The 17,268-nt window shown below is 72.1% G+C and overlaps 4 protein-coding genes across 4 annotated transcripts; 2 read left to right on the forward strand and 2 right to left on the reverse strand.

Annotated features, from left to right (window-relative positions):
• Positions 1 to 3,135: 3,135 nt before the first annotated feature.
• PEAK3 (PEAK family member 3) lies at positions 3,136 to 5,356 on the forward strand. Its single transcript, XM_062184869.1, is given in 10 exon segments — positions 3,136 to 3,169; positions 3,347 to 3,379; positions 3,382 to 3,399; positions 3,402 to 3,683; positions 3,686 to 3,799; positions 4,713 to 4,898; positions 4,901 to 4,979; positions 4,981 to 5,223; positions 5,225 to 5,322; positions 5,325 to 5,356. Coding segments are annotated over 10 exon segments (1,119 nt in total).
• Positions 5,357 to 5,854: 498 nt separating this feature from the next.
• Positions 5,855 to 7,763, reverse strand: OAZ1 (ornithine decarboxylase antizyme 1). Its single transcript, XM_062184892.1, is given in 6 exon segments — positions 5,855 to 6,066; positions 6,149 to 6,234; positions 6,319 to 6,491; positions 6,598 to 6,684; positions 6,686 to 6,737; positions 7,547 to 7,763. Coding segments are annotated over 6 exon segments (657 nt in total). The 5' UTR covers positions 7,693 to 7,763; the 3' UTR covers positions 5,855 to 5,953.
• A 754-nt stretch (positions 7,764 to 8,517) lies between these two features.
• Positions 8,518 to 14,255, forward strand: JSRP1 (junctional sarcoplasmic reticulum protein 1). Its single transcript, XM_062184870.1, has 9 exons — positions 8,518 to 8,699; positions 11,262 to 11,367; positions 11,616 to 11,700; positions 12,368 to 12,523; positions 12,810 to 12,870; positions 12,935 to 13,113; positions 13,208 to 13,366; positions 13,675 to 13,766; positions 13,818 to 14,255. Exons 1-9 carry the CDS (start codon positions 8,518 to 8,520, stop codon positions 14,253 to 14,255), a joined length of 1,458 nt encoding a protein of 485 aa, XP_062040854.1.
• Positions 14,256 to 14,463: 208 nt separating this feature from the next.
• On the reverse strand, positions 14,464 to 16,529 carry AMH (anti-Mullerian hormone). The gene is made up of 5 exons (XM_062184946.1): positions 16,145 to 16,529; positions 15,901 to 16,043; positions 15,648 to 15,756; positions 15,414 to 15,570; positions 14,464 to 15,325 (listed from the first exon to the last, which is right to left on the reverse strand). Exons 1-5 carry the CDS (start codon positions 16,527 to 16,529, stop codon positions 14,464 to 14,466), a joined length of 1,656 nt encoding a protein of 551 aa, XP_062040930.1.
• Positions 16,530 to 17,268: the final 739 nt, after the last annotated feature.

Raw genomic sequence — 17,268 nt, forward strand, 5'->3', positions numbered from 1 at the left:
GCTCCAGAGCGGCCCCCCGGGGGCGTAAGGGATGCTCTGAGACCACTGCTCTCACCAGGCACAGGCATGGCTCACACGGACACACGACACGCCAGGGACACGCATGGCTCATACAGGGACAGACATGATACAGCAGAGCCATGAATGGCTCACACCAGGGACACACATGACACCCAGGGACATGCATGGGTCACACATGGCACGCATAGGTCACACAGGGCCATGCATGGCTCACACAGACACACACGGCACGCCAGAGACACACATGACACACAGGGACAGACACGGTGCAGCAGAGACGTGTATGGCTCACACCAGGGACACACATAGCTGACACAGACACACATGACACACCAGACACACGTGGGTCACACAGGGACAGACATGGCCCAAATGACATGCATGACACACAGGGACACGCATGGCTCACGGCCGGGACATGTATAGCTCATACTAGAGACACACATGGCTCACGCCAGGACACTGGCCCACTGGGGCTGCCCGTGGGCGGGAGCTGCACCTCCAGCCTCCTCCACCTGCCCCACAGCTGGTGCTGGGTGGGGGGCCATCCAGGCAGTCCTCCTCACCAGGCCAGCTGGGGGGACCTCCCTCCCCCGAGGGCACCCCGGCCCCCGCTGCAGCCCCCACTGACCCACTGCCCACAGGGGAAGCCCAGGAGGCGTGGGGGCGGCCAGGGAGGCTGACCTCCGCTCGGGGAGGCAGGACCCAGCCGTGGCCAGGCGGACCTCGGCCGCTGCTGCTCTGCGGGGCGTGGGGGGGGTCGCAGCTCCCCCAGGACCACTGCTGCTGGCTGTGCATGGACTGGGCCTCCGTCACCGGGGTGAGCGGGCAGAACTCGGATGGCAGATGGGGACCGTCCGTGACCTCAGCATGGTGACCGTGTGTGGCCTGGCCACCCCTGGGAGGCCCGGAGCCAGCCTGTGCTGCCCAGCCACGGGGGGCCCTGGGACCGACAGCGCCCTCTGCAGGACGGGGCCGAGGCTCAGGGGTGTGCGTCCAGAGGCAGGGTCCCCTCCTGCCCGGCCGGAGCTCTGCCAGGGGGAGGCGGAGCCCTGGACACGCATGGGCGTGCCTGGGCTGAAGCCCCGCCCCCGTGAGGCAGGCAGAACCCACCCCGGTGGCCGTGGCTCCCCAAGGGCCCCCCAAAACACATCCAAGTGCCTTCAGCCGCATCACAGACGGGGTGGGGGGCGCTCTCGGCCTGGACAGGGACAGCGACGGCAGAACGCTGGGGTCCTCCCCGCCCCTGGCCGCCCCCGGCCCCCCCACAGCCCCCTTCCCTGCTGTTCTTGGTTGGAATCCAATAAAACTAGCCTGATTTAATAGCAAACTTCAGGTTCTCCTTAACGGCCATGGCGTGGTGCAGAGGGCGGGGGCGGGGCCGGCCGGGGTCCCGAGGCCCGGAGAATGACCCCCGTGGAGAGGACACCAGAGGGGGCGCTGCAGGGGCACCCACGCTGCTGCCAGGGGCCCGTCCCGGCACTCCCCTCCCCTTGCGACCCCATTTCACACACGGGCCGAGGGAGGACGGGCAGAGCCAGGCTCCACCGGGAGGAAGCGGAACCCCCCAACTTCCTCCCCCAGCCTGGAAGCCCCGCCCTTAGGGGAGGGCTCTGGGGACCAGGCGCACCCCCAGGTGCCTCCCACTCTCTCCAGGCTCAGGGACCAGGCGCACCCCAGGTGCCTCCCACTCTCTCCAGGCTCAGCTCACCAGCCCTCTGCCTGGGGTCCCAGCAGTGGGCAGCAGCCTGCTCCCGAGCCTGGCCCGAGACAGGGCACCGCCCCCTCCTGCCCGGTCCTGCGAGGGTCTGGGGGAGGCTGCGCCCCTCTCTATGGACAATCTGGGAGCCATGAGCCTGGGATGGCCCCGGGTCATCACCTGGGAATCGGCCTCCTTTGTGTTTTTAAAGGACAGAGAGAGAGAGAGAGAGAGAGAGAGAGAGAGGAGGAGGGAGAGAGAGAGGTCTTCCATCCACTGGCTTACTCCCCTAATGGCCGCAAAAGCCAGTGCTGGCCCAGGCCAAAGCCAGGAGCTCCATCCAGGTCTCCCACGCGGGTGCAGGGGCCCAAGGACTTGGGCCATCCTCCACTGCTTTCCCAGGCCACAGCAGAGAGCTGGACAGGAAGTGGAGCAGCCGGGTCTTGAACCGGCGTCCATGTGGGATGCCGGCACTGCAGGCGTGGGCTTAGCCCACTGCACCACAGTGGTGGCCCCGAGAAATTGTCTTTTAAAATAAATGTATAGGGGCCGACGCCGTGGCTCAACAGGCTAATCCTCCGCCTAGCGGCGCCGGCACACTGGGTTCTAGTCCCGGTTGGGGTGCCGGATTCTGTCCCGATTGCCCCTCTTCCAGGCCAGCTCTCTGCTGTGGCCCGGGAGTGCAGTGGAGGATGGCCCAAGTCCTTGGGCCCTGCACCTGCATGGGAGACAGGAGAAGCACCTGGCTCCTGGCTTCAGATCAGCGCGGTGCGCCGGCCGCAGCATGCCGGCCGCGGCGGCCATTGGAGAGTGAACCAACGGCAAAGGAAGACCTTTCTCTCTGTCTCTCTCACTGTCTACTCTACCTGTCAAAAATAAAATAAAATAAATAAATAAATAAATAAATGTATAGGGCTCAGGGGCAGGAGGTGAGAGGGGATACACAGCCAGTGTGGCCGGACCAGCACGGAGGGCGACAGGTGTAGCCCGAGGTCACTCAGCCGGGCTGGACCGGGCCGGGCGGGGTCACCGGGGGGTCTCAGACGATGCTGCGAGCCAGGCAGCCCCAGGGCCCAGCCGCCCGCTCACGGTCCCTGCCCCCGCTGGATCTGCGCCGGCCCGGGTCCAGCGGGCGGGCAGTGGGCAGTGGGCAGTGGGGAAGAGAGGGCTGGGCCTGCGGACGATGGTTGCGAGTGCTTCCTGCCCACTGTGCTGGGGGCACCAGGCTGCCCTCTCCCCCTCTCGGAGTTCATGCCGGTCCTCCCGGGTGGGAGGGCTGAGAGCTGGGCGCCCGCAGGCCAGACCACCCTGAAGGCCCGCGGGGACCCTCCTGCCCCCGGAGGAGGGCACGAGCCCCCGGCCCCTGGCACCCCACCCACACCAGCGTCGTGTGCCCCACCGCTGCCCCCAGCAGCATGATCCGCCCAGAGACCGCGGAGCCCACCTACGGCAACCTACGGCCCTGGGGGCCCCCACGGTGGGGGGCGGGGGGGGGAGACTGGCGAAGACCACCTGGGGCGGGGCCCTGGAGGCCGGTAGGGGCGGGGCCTTGGGGAGATGGACGCTGGGGGTGGAGCCATGGCCCTCACTCCCCCCACACGCTCTCTGCCCGCCCCTCCCCCGCAGGTGAGGTCCGCGCCCACCTGCTGCCCTCCAAGGCCGGCGGACACCCGGCTCCCTCGCCCCGACCCGCAGCCCCCAGCCCTGCCCAAGAAGGCCTTAACCCGCACCCAGTCCCTGCCCACACACTCGGCCCCCGGTCCCGGCTCCACGCGGAGGCCCCTCCTGGGATCCCACAGCGTGGACGTGGACGACAGCCAGGCCGAGGCGGGGCCGGCCTGCCCTGCAGAGCTGGCCCTCGGCCTCGGGGAGCTGCACAGCCCGGGGGCGCTGCTCGCCCTGCAGCTCCAGGGCCTGCGCAGCATCCACGCCCGGCTGCGGGCCCGGCTCACGGGCGGCCGCCCCGACACAGCTTCCGCCTCCTGGACAGCTCGCCATGCGTGGAGAGCGGGGGCGCGCTCTACTACCGCGTGGTGTGCGTGCACGGCGACGTCTGGCACGTGCTGGCGCCCGAGGCGGGTGTGTGTGACCCTTGGGAGGGGTCTCGTCGTACCCCTTCCCCACCTTCAGGGGCCCGGGACTCTAGGGAGTCCGCGCTCAGAGCAACGTTCTAATTAAAATTAAAACTAAGGCCGGCGCCCAAGAGGAAGCACCTGGCTCCTGCCTTCAGATCAGCGTGGTGTGCCGGCCATAGTGGCCATCTAGGGGTGAACCAACGGAAGGAAGACCTTTCTCTGTCTCTCTCTGTCTACTCTGCCTGGCAAAAATAAATAAATAAATAGATAGATAGATGGATGGATAACCCTGAGCCATGGTCAGGCTGGGCCCCGACTGGGGACAGCGCTGTGGCCAAGTGCGTTAAGGCCATTTGTAGCTCATTCCAGATGGCCACGACGGCCAGAGCTGGGCCAGGCCGAAGCCCGGAGCCTTCTCCGAGTCTCCCACGTGGGTGCAGGGACCCAGGTTCTTGGCCACCTCTCTCAGGCTATTGGCAGGGAGCTGGATCGGAAGTGGAGCAGCCAGGACTCGAACCGGCGTCCATGTGGGATGCTGGCCCTGCAGGCTGTGGCCTAACCCGGTGCGCCACAGCGCTCCCCGGGAGTTTAAATGCACCCGCCCCAGGGCCCCCAAGGCTGAAGCTCTCCAGACCGCTGGCCGCTGCCGCTGGGCTCCTTACGGGGGTCGGGTGCTCTCCCAGGCTCAGGACCCGGCCTCCAAAACTGACCCCCGCACTAAAACGGCCACGAAGCCGCTTCCGGGATCACAGGCCCCTCCCACTTTAGCAGGTGGTCAGAAAGGGCGGGGCCGGAGACAAACCGGAGATTCCGACCCTCAACCAAGGTACCCCCTGGGTTTAATCCTCCTCAGAGCCAGGCGGAAACTACCAGAAACCCGGCGGTCACCGCCCTGACCACGCCCTCCGCCCCCGCAGGTGCCCAGGCCCCGGGGCGGAGGCCCCACTTCCACCTGCAGGGGCTGTGTGGCCTGGTGCGCAAGGGCGTACTGCCCGCGGCGCCCTGGACAGGCCCCGTGGCGCTGGTGGCCGAGGTGCCGGAGCGCACCGCGGCTCAGTGGCTGCAGGAGGTGAGCGCCCGGAGGCCGCGGGAGCTGGCGTGGGCCAGCAGTTGAGCGCGGCCTTGGAGCACCTGGCCGAGCTGCGCGCCCAGAACCTGCTGCTGGCCGCGCCCAGGGGCTGCGGGCCGCGGGTCTCCGCGCCTGCTGCTCGCCGACTTCGGCTGCGCTGGCCGGGCGCCCACGCGCTGCCGCTGGGCCGCCTGCTCCTCGCTGCTTAGCGCCCTGGCGCCTCCCGAGGCCTCGCCCCTGCTCGCGGGCTTGCAGTGCTTGGCCGCGCGGCGCGCTCAGGCGCTGCTCTGGGGGCCCGGGCCGGAGTTGCGCGGCCGCGGGGCTCCGCTGGGGCGCTGGCTGCAGGTGCGCCTGCGCGGGGCTGGTTCTGCAGCTGGGGGAGCGCGCGGCGGGGGGCCTGGCGCCGGACCTGCAGGACTGGCTGTGCTGCGAAGACCTGGCCGAGGCCACCGAGTTGTCGCTGGCCACGCCCTGGAGCTGCTGTGGGACTGACCCCGACCCCGCGGACGGCGGCTCGGCGAGGCCTCCGGGTACCCCGAGCGCGGGGCCCGCGACTGTCCGAGTGCCCTCCCGGCAGCCTTAGTGCCGCCGATGGCGGGGGTCTCGGTAAGGGAAGCCCCCTGGAGCCTGGAGCGCCCGCCCCCGCCCCGGGCCTCCTGGCTCCCCGCCTCTCCCCGAGTCCACCTGGCTGGGGGTCCCGGCCCAGGTATGTCGGAGGCCCGGATGCAGCCCCCGGGGAGTGGATTGGGTCTGAATCTTCCTAACCAATCAATCCTAAGACTCGCCGTCTCAGAGGTCTCGTCCCCCATTTCTGCTACGGCCGGCAGGCAGCGCTAGGCGCGCACAACGCGACCCGGAAGTGCTCCCCTGACGCCCCGCGGGTCATCGGCCGTAAGCCCCCACTGCAGGGCCTGGGTAGGGCTGCGGGGCGCGGGGTCCGCACCAGGCCCCGCCCACGAGTGGACCCACGGCACCGCAGCAGTGGAAAAGTAAAATATAAACTTTTATTTAGAATTAAAGCAAACACTTCAGTATCACAAACACGACACGGGTCCGAGGGCGTTCATCGCGGGCACAGCGCGGGCTCCGCTACTCCCGCAGCGAGTAGGCCAGGAAGCAGGCGTCGGGCCGCGCGGGGACCAGCGGGTGCCCCGGCCTCACCAGCTCGAAGCCCAGGAAGCCGAAGGTGCGGAGCAGGGCGGCTGCGGGGGGCGGGCGGGGAGGTCAGAGCGGGGAGGGGCTACCCCGGCCCGCGCCCCCCCCCCCGGCCGCCCCCGGCCGCACCTCGGTCCTCGCGGTTCTTGGGGAAGCAGATGAAGACGTGGTCGGCGCGCAGCTGCTCCTCGGCGAACTCCAGCAGCACCGCGAGGCTGCGGGGAGGCGCGTGAGCCCGGCCCCGCCCACCTGACCCCGCCCCGGCCCCGCCCCCACCCCAGGCCCCGCCCCGCCCTCACCTGTCCTTGCAGCCCTCGGGCAGCGGGCCGGCCGGCAGCTCCACGTACAGGCGGTTGGCGCTCAGCACCGCCCTCCAGCTGACCTGCCTGGCGTCCGACAGCCGGGACCGCACGTGCAGGACCCGCGTCTGGCCGCCCGGCGTCAGCTCCTCGGTCACGCTCAGCCGCTGGTCCTGCGGGGGCGCGCGTCAGAGCAGGGAGCGGGGGGCGGGGCGGGGGCGCGGGGCCGGCTGTGGGGGCGGGGCAGGAGCAGGGCGGGGGCGCGGGGCCCGAACTCACGGAGTACAGCGGCGCGGCCGCGAGGCTGGGATCCCTCTGGCTATCCCCTCGCCCACCTGGGATCTTCAGGGGTGGGTGAGGGACATCAGGAGCACCACCGAGGCCCCGGACCCGGGTGACGACAGCCGTGGGGGGAGGCCCTGCGGGGATCTTGCGTCACCTCGGCCGCGGCGCCAGCAGCCATTTGCCGCGCGGCGTCCACAGGCCCCGAAGCCGCCTCCATCTTGTTCGGCGCCGCCGGGGGGCCTCGCAGCGACCCCCGAGCCGGGCTGACCCACCGCCCCCGGCCCCACCCGGCCCCCCAGGCCTCCTCCCGCGACCCCCACGTCCCCCCAGCGCCCCCCGCGGGCTCCCACCCCCGGCCCCCCAGGCCTCCTCCCGCGACCCCCATGTCCCCCCAGCGACCCCCGCGGGCTGGCCTCCCACCCCCAGCCCCACCCGGCCCCCCAGACCTCCTCCCGCGACCCCCACGTCCCCCGCGGGCTCCCACCCCCGGCCCCACCCGGCCCCCCAGGCCTCCTCCCGCGACCCGCACGCCCCCCAAGCGCCCCCCGCGACCCCCCAGACCTCCTCCCGCGACCCCCACGTCCCCCGCGACCCCCCAGACCTCCTCCCGCGACCCCACGTCCCCCCAGCGACCCCCGCGGGCTGGCCTCCCACCCCCAGCGCCCCCCGCGACCCCCCACCCCCGGCCCCACCTGGCCCCCCAGGCCTCCTCCCGCGACCCCCAGCGCCCCCCGCGACCCCCCACCCCCGGCCCCACCCGGCCCCCCAGGCCTCCTCCCGCGACCCCCACGCCCCAAGGGGCGACCCCGCCGCGGGGATCAGGCACGGGGGCGGCGCCGGCCCCCAGGGGGCGCCCCGCCCCGCCGCGGCCCAGACCCCGCCCCGGGCCGACTCCCCGCGGGCCGGCGCTTCTGGAAGCTTCGGGCGGGGGCGGGGCGCTCACCTCTCGGCGCTGCGGCCGCCGCGGCCGGCGGGCAGGCTCAGGCGCGGCATGGTGCGGCTGGCGTGGGCGGCGCTGGCCTTGTCCCCTTCCTTCTCTCTGGCGAAGCAGTGGCTGTTGAGGATCCGCTGCAGGGAGGATTTCACCATCCGGCCGCTGGGGTCCGAAACCAGCAAAACCCCCGCTGCGCCTCCCCGCGCCCCGCCGCCGCTCGCCGTCCGCAAAATGGCGCCGCCGCCGCCGCCCGCCTTTATAGGCGCTGCGCCCAGGCCCCGCCCCGCGCGCCGCCGGGGAGCGGGGGCGCCCGCCCCCTCGGGAGTCTGATTGGCCGAGGCCGAGTCCGGGCGTGAGTCCCGGCTGGCTATTGGTCAGGCGTGCGCCGCGGGGGCCGCCCCCTTTCTCCGGCGTCACCGGGCGCCGGGTACGCGCCGCGCGCGCCCTGCCCGCCCCGCCCCCACCGCGGGGCCGTCTGGTTGGGGGCGGGGCGGAGCCCGCGTCGGCGCCCGGGCCCGCGGCCCCCGTCCGGGCCCCTCACCGGGCGCCGGGGCCGCCCCGCCGCGCCCCGCCCCCGCGGCCGGCGTTCGGTGGTGATCGGTGATCCGCGCCGTTCGCGCGGCTCGGCTTTCGGGCGGAAGCCAGCTCCCTGGGTAAACAACCGGGGAAGCGCTGGCCGTGAACTTGGGGCCTGAGCGAAAATCTCGCTGGTGCCGGATAGATCCGGAAGTGGGGCGCGGGGGTCCCCCGCAGGCGCTGCCCGGGCGCGGGGCGCGGGTCCCCCGGCAAACAGGGCACTTCCCCGCGTTCCCCAGGCGCAGCCGCGGCTCCGGCGGTGCGGGCCGGGGTCCTCGTCTCCCGGCTGTGCGGGCCGGGGTCCTCGTCTCCCGGCTGTGCGGGCCGGGGTCTACGTGTCCCAGCTGTGCGGGCCGGGGTCCTCGTCTCCCGGCTGTGCGGGCCGGGGTCTACGTGTCCCAGCTATGCGGACCGGGGTCCTCGTCTCCCGGCTTGTGCGGACCGGGGTCAGCGGCTCACGGCTGTGCGGTGTGCAGGCTGTGCGGGCGGTGCGGGCCGGGGTCAGCGGCTGCAGCTGTGCGGGCCGGGGTCCTCATCTCCCGGCTGTGCAGGCCAGGGTCTACGTGTCCCAGCTGTGCGGACCGGGGTCAGCGGCTCACGGCTGTGCGGACCGGGGTCAGCGGCTCACGGCTGTGCGGTGTGCGGGCTGTGCGGGCCGGGGTCCTAGTCTTCCGGCTGTGCGGGCGGTGCGGGCCGGGGTCAGCGGCTGCAGCTGTGCGGGCCGGGGTCCGCATCTCCCGCGGGAGCTGCAGAGGGCTGGACCTGGTGGGCCGCTCTGCTCCCTGCCTTCCGTTTGCTGTTAATTAATTAATTCACTTACTTGCTTCAATCACTTGAAGATGTATTTATTTCAGAGTTAGAATGACAGACGGGGGGGAGGGCGGATCTTCCGTCCGCTGGGTCACTCCCCAGATGGCCACAAGGGCCAGAGCTGGGCTGATCTGAAGCCAGGAGCCAGGAGCTCCATCCGGGTCTCCCACGTGGGTGCAGGGGCCCAAGGACCTGGGCCATCGTCCGCTGCTCTCCCAGGCCACAGCAGGGAGCTGGACGGGAAGTGGAGCAGCTGGGACTTGAACCTGCGCCTCTAGGGGATGCCGGCCCGGCCGTTTGGAAGGCAGAGAAGGAGGTCTTCATCCGCAGATGCCCACAACAGGGGCGCTGGGCCAGGCGGGGCCAGGAGCTCCATCTGGTCTCTGCGGGAGAGCAGGGCCCAGCCCTGAGCCATGGCCACTGCTCCCGGGTGCTCGGGACCGGGCAGCTGGAGCCAGACCCTGAACGCGGGCACTGGGAACTGGGCTGGGGGCGTCGGAGTGCCCCTGGACCCCTGGGCAGCCCCGCCCCACCCCGGCTCCGGGAGGTGCCATTCTGCGGCTGGGGGGGGGGGGGCGTGGCGTCCTGGGTCACTGTCAGCCTCCGCTGTTTTCCCAAACCTCCCCCCCAGCAGGCTCCGGGGCTCCGGGGTCCTCGCTGTGCCGGCCTGGGGGCCTCTGCTCCCCCCCCCCGCCTCCTCGGCGTCTGCACAGATTTGGGACCTGCCAGTGGCCGCCGGCCCCTCAGGCCACCAAGTGTCGGGGTCCCTGCCCCTCACGTGGGAGACCCGGAGGGGGCTCCTGGCTCCTGGCCCAGCGCTGGCTGCTGGGGGTGTCTGGGGAGTGGCCCAGCAGGTGGAGTATCTCCCTCTCCCCCCTCCCCCTCCCCCTCCCCCTCCCTCTCCTTCTCTCCTCTCCCTCTCCTGTTGCTCTGCCTTTCAAATAAATTTTAAAAACTTATTTTTAATCAACCATTGAGGGAACACCTAGCAGCGCCGTGGTGAGCCCGGCTCCGTCCAGCTCTCCCCGGGCAGGAGACCAAGCCTGAGGCCTTTGGACCCTGGGCAGAGAGAGAGGGAAGGGGCCCGGGCGGGCGGTGCTCCGGGCCCAGCTGCCAACGGGCAGCATTTGCCCACAAACCCCACCAAGCCTGCAGCCCCGCGATAAGGCCCAGGGCCCCCCCACCCCCGGAGCCAGCGGGCTGGGCGGCGCCACCAGGCGAAGGGAGGAGCCAGCCTCTGGTCCTTCCTTGCCGGTCGCTTCTTAACCTTGAGGCCGCCAGTGTTTCCCTTTGACGTTCCCGACCTTCCCGACATCCTCACGGAGGATCCGGCGGAGGAGGCGTGGGAAAGAGCACGAGGGGCTGCTCCCAGGGCTCCTGCCCGGCCCTCACCTGCCTCGCCTCTTTGCTGTCTGGGGCAGCTACCAGTTCACTGAACACCTTCCTCTGTGTGTGTGCATTCCTGCATTAGAGCAGGGGAGAGAGAGGGGGAGGGAGGGAGGGAGGGAGGGAGGGAGGGAGAGGGAGGGGGGAGAGGGAGGGAGAGAGAGAGAGGGAGAGAGAGAGGGAGGGAGGGGGAGAGAGAAGGAGAGGGAGAGGGGGGAGAGAGGGAGAGAGAAGGAGAGGGAGAGGGAGAGAGAGGGGGAGAGGGGGAGGGAGGGAGAGGGGGAGAGAGAGAGAGGGAGAGAGAAGGAGAGGGAGAGAGGGAGGTCTTCCATCCACTGGGTCACTCCCCAGATGGCCACAGTGGCTGGAGCTGTGCCGATCTAAAGCCAGAAGCCAGGAGCTCCATCCAGGTCTCCCACGCAGGTGCAGGGGCCCCAGCACCTGGGCCATCGTCCACTGCTCTCCCAGGCCACAACAGGGAGCTGGGACAGCCGGGACTCGAACCAGCACCCACATGGAACAATGACATTGCGCCACGCCTGTGTCCCTGTCCCTTGTCTGACAAATCCCCTGCACCCTGTGGGAGACCAGCAGGAAGCTCCTGGCCCCTGGCTCCGGATCGGCCCAGCTCCGGCCACTGCAGCCAACTGGGGAGTGACCCAGCGGATGGAAGACCTCTCTCCCTCTCCCTCTCTCCCTCCCTCTCTCTCTCCCTCCCCTCTCTCCCTCTCTCCCTCCCTCTCCCTCTCTCCCTCTCTCCCTCCCTCTCCCTCCCTCTCTCTCTCCCTCCCTCTCTCCCTCTCTCCCTCCCTCTCCCTCTCTCCCTCTCTTTCCCTCCCTCTCCCTCTCTCTCTCCCTCCCTCTCTCCCTCTCCCCCTGCCTTTCAGATCTTAACCCAAGCACACGTGAGAAGCTGATGCCCAGTGTAGTGGGCGTGGCTCTGTGATGGCAGCTCCCTGCTCAGAAGCAGTGGCCGACCCCCAGCTGCAGGGGCACCCAATGGTCTGCGCTCCATCTCCAGTGAGCAGCCCGAGGCACAGCCTGGGCTCCACCCACAGGTGTGGGGAAGGCGACCCCTCCTCCAGGGAGCCCTCCAGGAGTCTGCCCCCAGTTGTGGCTGCCCCAGAAGGCGGCCAGGGGACCATGGACCCCAGCCCCCTCCATCACACAGGGCTCGACTCAGGTCCCCACTGCCTGCTGGGGTGGGCCTGGGGTCGCCTCTCCTCCGCGGGGACACCCTCGGCAGCTTCCTCCTGCCAGCCCCTCCCCACACTCGGCTCAGGCCCTCTCTGATTGGTCCACTCAGCTGTCCCAGACACCTGTCGCTGTCAGTCCCAGGGCCACCCTTCCTGGTCCGTCCAGAGCACCAGGCCCCGCGCAGTGGCTGTGTGGTAAGAGGGGCTGGGGGCAGCCTGGGGGCTCTCGGGGTCTGGGGTGGGAGCTGCAGGAGATGCCGCAGGGCTCTGGGACTCCACCCCGTCCTCCCACTCAGGCTGCAGCCCCCCTCCCCACTCAGAGCCCCAGCCGGGGCGGTCGTCCCCCGTGGGGGTGGGGACCCCGGGAAGCAGGGCACTGGGTCCGGTTGGTGTGGCCTCCGCCGGCCGCTGCGGCTCCCGCCTGTCTCCCCATCCGGCATCTGGGGACAGAGGTGGAGGGAGGTGGGGGCCGCGGCCCTGGGGGGGTGGGAATCCTGGCCTCTGGCAGGGCTTGACCTGCGGCAGCCTCAATCAGGCAGTCGGAGCCCCTGGGATCCCCAGGTCAGACTGGCGGATATCCAGCACCCAGAGCGCGGCTGGAGGGTCTGGAGGGAGACCCCGGGGAGCAGAGGCCTGGGCGGGGCTGGGTCACCCTCCGGCCTGGCCTGCTGGCCGTGGGCACCGTCTAAAAATAGCCCTGGTCTCAGAGAACAGGAGCTGACCGGGGCTGGTCTGCGACTCGCTGCTGTGTGGCTTCGGGGGTCTCTGGTAGAGGGGAGGCGTGGGGGCCGGCTGTGGGCTCCTGTGATAGGGGAGGCACCGAGTTCAATGGCACGACACACAGGGCTGGGTTGGTTCGCAGCAACTCCCTGTGGCCCACTGCCCGGCGGCCCTGCCCCGGTCCCCATGACAACCCTGGAGGAGCTGGACGGAGGCCTGGGCAGCTGCCCGGCCGGCGAGGACCTCTCTGTCCTGGCTGAGCCCTGCCCAGGGCGGCCCCCAGAAGACAAGGCTGCAGGTGCGTGGACGGTGGCGTGGAGCCAGCCCTGTGGCAAACCCTGAGGCCTGGCTCTGCCCGGGGGGCTCACGCTGCGGCCCCAACCCCTGCCCCTGCCCTGCCTCGGGGTCTAAGGAGCCCCCGGAAAAATGGGGGTGCTAGGTCAGCAGAGGGGGTGAGCTCCCGGGAGCCACGGAGTGTGGTCCTCTGTGGCCAGGTCTCTGCTTAACCCGGAGCAGCAGGGCTGGGCAGGGGGGGCTGACGGTGCCCCCCCCCACCCTGATCTGCCCCCTTGCTCTGGCCACAGGGTCTCCCCGGCTGGCCCACTCCGGCAGCTGGTCCCCGGTGAGTAGCTGGGTCCTGGGAGTGTGGGACGCACAGGGGCTGGGTTTCTCTGGGGTCAGCTCCCTCCGCGCGCTCCTGGGGCTCCAGGTGTTGCTGGCTCGTGCTCGCGCACGGGCCGAGGAAGCACCAGGACGGGCGATTCCCGCAGGACTCTCGGGAGCCGGGGGCAGGGAGCGGCGTGGACGCCAGACCCAAGAAGACGGACAAGGAGCCCGCGGCCAGGGGCGCCCCAGGACCCGGGCGGGACAGACCGAGAGCTGGCACCAGTGGGTTTGCAGCGGGCATGCGGGGGGCGGGGCCGAGCAGGGGAGGGGTGCCTGTGCGTGGAGATCAGAGCGTGCCCCGCACTTGTCCCTGCAGCCTCCCGCAGCGCCCCGGCGCGCAGGAAGCCGCAGGCCGCGCCCCCGCCTCCGCCGGCGCCCAGCGAGGAGCTGCCCTGGGGGGCCGCGTCGCTCAACACGTGCCTGGTGCTGGCCGCTCTGCTGGCGCTCCTGGGCTCGGCGCTGCAGCTGTGCCGCGGTGAGGGCGCCCCCCCCCAGCACCTGGCCTACGTCCCCCCCAACCCCGCCCCCGGCCTGGAGCAGTGCGCGCCCGCCCCCTTCCTCCAGACTGGAGCCCAGAACCTACCTGGCCGTGGGCTTCAGGGGGCCCCACTCCGGCCCTGGGCACAGGCCCGGGGGTGCTCCTGCTCCCCAAGACAGGAAGGGGGGAGACCCTGGGAGTCAGGCCCCCTACGTCTGACCTGGGCTGGGGGCCTTGGGGGCCGAGAAGGGGTCGCCGGCGTGTCCCCGCCCTGGCTGACTCGCGTTCCCGCCGGGGTCCCCCAGATGCTGTAGTTGGAGAGGCCACAGCCCCAGCGCCCATCCCCGAGCCGTGGGTCCCACCGAGCCCGCCCAGGAAGGAACCAGTGGCGCCCCTGGTGAGCATCCTCCGTTGAGTGATCGCGGGAGGTCGGGCTGGGACCCGGGAGGTGGGCGCTGACCCCAGGACCCCCCAAATGTCCCCGTGGCAGCCGAAGCCCCCCGTCCTGGCGCCCCCCCCTGCACGGCCTGAGCCCCCGGCGGAGGCAGAGGACAGAGGGAGCCTGGGGGCTACAGATGAGGCGGAGGCACAGCCCGGAGGAGCCCCCACAGAGGCCGCTGAGAAGCGCGCGCCCCGCGTGGACCGCGGGCCCAAGGACAAGCCGCGGAGGACGAGGCCGCTGAAGACGCGGCCGCGGTCCGAGGAGCCCCGGGAAGCCCTCCCCCGGCGCTGGGAGACGCGCGAAGGGGGCCGTGGGCCGTGGGCGCGGGACTCCAGGGACCCCGGGCGCAGCAAGAGGCAGGCCCGGGCTTCGCCGCGGCGCCACGACCGCGAGGAGCGGCTCCCAGGCCGCCAGAAGCCGCGCGCGGGCAAGGGGCGGGACTGAGCGCGCGTCCCAGCACGCCGGGCCCACTCCCACAAAATAAAGCGAGTGCCGCGGCTGCCGCCTCCTTAGCACCTGCAGCCTGGGGCCTCCCGGGGGCGCGGGGACAGGCGGGGGGGGACCCAGACACACACGGAGACCCCAGCCGGTGCTCGCTCGCTCGTCTTTATTGGGGTGCGAATAAATACGGTGAGGGGCGCTGGCGCGGGGGTCACCGGCAGCCGCACTCGGTGGCCACCATGTTGGGCACGTGGTGCGCGCTGATGCGCTCCTCGGACAGGCTGATGAGCAGCTTGCCCGCGTAGGCGGTGGGCACGCAGCAGGGCGCGCGCGCCAGGGCAGCGCCGCGCGCCTGCATCTTCAGCAGCAGCACCACATGGTTGCCGTAGCGCGGGTTGCGGTCGGACTGCGGCCAGGCGCACGCGCCCTGGCAGTTGTTGGCCTGGTAGGTCTCGGGGATGAGCACCGAGCGCTCGGCGCGCAGGTCCACGCTGAGCTCGTGCAGCGCGCACGGCCCGGCGGCGGCGGCCGCGGCCCCCGCGCTGCGCTGCGCCCGCGCCGCCCCGCGCGCGTCCCGCCCGCGCCACTCGCTGCGCAGGCCCTGCAGGGCCTTCAGCAGCAGCAGAGCGCGCAGGGCGCCGCCCGGGGCCCGGGGGTCGCCGGGGCACAGCTCGAGCAGGCGCGCCAGCAGCGGGGCGGCGGCGGGCGGCAGGCCCGGGAGGCCGCGGAGCTCGGCGGCCGCCGCCTGCAGCTCCGCGGCCACACGGCGCGCCAGGCCCTCGGCCCACGGCGCCGACGCGGGGCCCTGCGGCTGGGCGGGGTCCCCGGCGGTGGTCGCGGAGGGCGGGAGCAGCAGTAGCAGGGGCTCCTCGCCGTCCAGCAGGCGCTCCAGCGCCGCGGGGTCCGACAGGTTGACCGGACCCTGCGGGAAGCCGGCCAGCGCTCCGGGGTCCAGGGAGAGGCGCGGCGGGGAGGCGCGCCCCGGGGTGCCCCGCAGCACCCGCACCAGGCGCGTGAGCGTCTCCAGGAAGGGGTCGGCGCTGGGCAGCGGCTCCTCCGGCGCCGGGGACGGCCTGGAACGCAGAGCCAGAGAGAGGACTTGGCAGGTGGCGGCGCGGCGCCACGCCCACCTCCCTATCCCCGGCTCGGGCCTGCGCGCACCGGGGCGGCGGGAGGGGCACCGTGTCCAGCTGGCCGTGCGCGGGCAGTGGTGCGGGGGACCGCGGCAGCAGCAGCAGGGCCGGGGTCTTCCGCGTGAAGCTGCGGGGGTCTGCGCCGAACAGCAGGGCCTGCAGCTGGGCGGTGCTCAGGGGGGGCCCTGCGCGGAGACGCCGGGCGGCTCAGGGCGCTGGGCCGCACCGGCTGCCCCCGCCCCCGCCCGCCGCTGCCGCCTACCGTCTCCGCGGGGCCGCAGGGTCAGCGAGAGCCCAGAGCCGCGCCACGCCTCCGCCGGCTGGGCCACCACCAGCGCCGAGTAGCGGGTGTCCGCGGTCGGGCAGAGGCTCTGCGGGGGCGGGGCACGGCAGGCTGGGGCGGGGCACCTGCTGCGCCCCCCCCCCCCAGCCAGCCGCGGACGCACAGGCCTTCGGAAGACCCCCGCCCTCTCCCCTAGGGGCCCGGGGACTGCCGCATGCAACCCGCTGGTCACCTGGGCCCCTGGCAGCCCGGGCCCGGTGGCGGTGACCGCGGGGCCGGGCCCGGGGTACAGCACCAGCAGCGCCAGCTCCAGCGGGTGGGCTCCTCCGGGCGGGGGCTCCTGGAACCTCAGAGAGGGCGTGGGCTCCCAGGTCACTGCAGCCAGGGCAAGCAAGCGGCCCCGGTCAGCCAGGCCTGCCCCGCGCGAGCCACCCCCCCCAGACGGCGGGGCTCGGGCAGGACCCCCGCGCACGTACCTTCCTCCAGGTGTAGGACCCACAGCCGTGGCGCCCCCGGCTCCCCCAGCCGGGCCGCCAGCCGCCGCAGAGCAGGCAGGGCCGCCTGCGCGGGGCTGGGGCTGCAGACCCCGAAGGTGTCAAGGTCGCGGGGGCCCCAGCGAGCCCCCTGCACGGCCTCCAGGAAGGCTCGCTCGTAGCCGCTCAGGGCCCCCACCACCCGCAGGGCTGCCCCGCCCCCCGGGCTGCCCCTGCCCAGGGTCACCAGGCACAGGGGGTCCCGCGGGCCGCCCGGTGGCCAGCCCCAGTCCTGGCCGAAGAGCAGCTCCGTCCCAGGGGTCTCGGCCCCCTGCGGCGCCCCGGGGGCAAGCAGCCCGAGTAGCAGGGCGAGAGGCAGACCCCGCATCTTGGGTGCTGCCAGGGGCCGGGAAGCCGGGCTTTTATGGGTCAGGGTGGAATGTCCGGGCAGGGTGGGGGCGTCTCCCTGGGGTGGCCTTGGGGACACACACTCCCCGGTGGGCAGGAGACGCCTTCTCAGAGCTGCCTGTCCCTATCTCACGGGGCCGTGTCCTTGAGACCCCGCGGCCAGACCCAGACACAGGCGGGATCCCCCTCTGCAAACGGGGCAGCTCCCTGACTCAGCCCTCCCCGAGCCCCCCCCACAGTCATGGGCTCAAGCCCAGCCCCCCCAGACAGCGGTCTGCTCAGGCCCCAGCCCCCCCCAGACAGCGGTCCGCTCAGGCCCAGCCCCCCAGACAGCAGTCTGCTCAGGCCCCAGCACCCCCACCCCCAGACACAGTGGTCCGCTCAGGCCCAGCCCCCCCAGACACAGTGGTCCGCTCAGGCCCCAGCACCCCCACCCCCAGACACAGTGGTCCGCTCAGGCCCCAGCCCCCCCCAGACACAGTGGTCCGCTCAGGCCCAGCCCCCCCAGACAGCGGTCTGCTCAGGCCCAGCCCCCCCAGACACAGTGGTCCGCTCAGGCCCCAGCACCCCCACCCCCAGACACAGTGGTCCGCTCAGGCCCCAGCCCCCCCCAGACACAGTGGTCCGCTCAGGCCCAGCCCCCCCAGACAGCGGTCTGCTCAGGCCCAGCCCCCCCAGACACAGTGGTCTGCTCAGGCCCCAGCCCCCCCCCCAGACAC

Source organism: Lepus europaeus, unplaced genomic scaffold (assembly GCF_033115175.1).
Source record: "Lepus europaeus isolate LE1 unplaced genomic scaffold, mLepTim1.pri SCAFFOLD_105, whole genome shotgun sequence".
In the NCBI taxonomy this organism is placed as follows: Eukaryota; Metazoa; Chordata; class Mammalia; order Lagomorpha; family Leporidae; genus Lepus; species Lepus europaeus.

What these genes read in the sequence shown, in the direction of transcription:
- JSRP1 (XM_062184870.1), top strand. Translation starts at nt 8,518, where the DNA reads ATGCGGACCGGGGTCCTCGTCTCCCGGCTTGTGCGGACCGGGGTCAGC. An exon ending in CCCAGAAGACAAGGCTGCAG is followed by an intron (nt 12,524 to 12,809) that starts GTGCGTGGACGG and finishes CTCTGGCCACAG; the next exon opens with GGTCTCCCCGGCTGGCCCAC. An exon ending in GGCGCTGCAGCTGTGCCGCG is followed by an intron (nt 13,367 to 13,674) that starts GTGAGGGCGCCC and finishes GGGGTCCCCCAG; the next exon opens with ATGCTGTAGTTGGAGAGGCC.
- AMH (XM_062184946.1), bottom strand. Translation starts at nt 16,529, where the DNA reads ATGCGGGGTCTGCCTCTCGCCCTGCTACTCGGGCTGCTTGCCCCCGGG. An exon ending in CCTGCGGCCCCGCGGAGACG is followed by an intron (nt 15,571 to 15,647) that starts GTAGGCGGCAGC and finishes GTCTCCGCGCAG; the next exon opens with GGCCCCCCCTGAGCACCGCC. An exon ending in GTGCCCCTCCCGCCGCCCCG is followed by an intron (nt 15,326 to 15,413) that starts GTGCGCGCAGGC and finishes TCTGCGTTCCAG; the next exon opens with GCCGTCCCCGGCGCCGGAGG.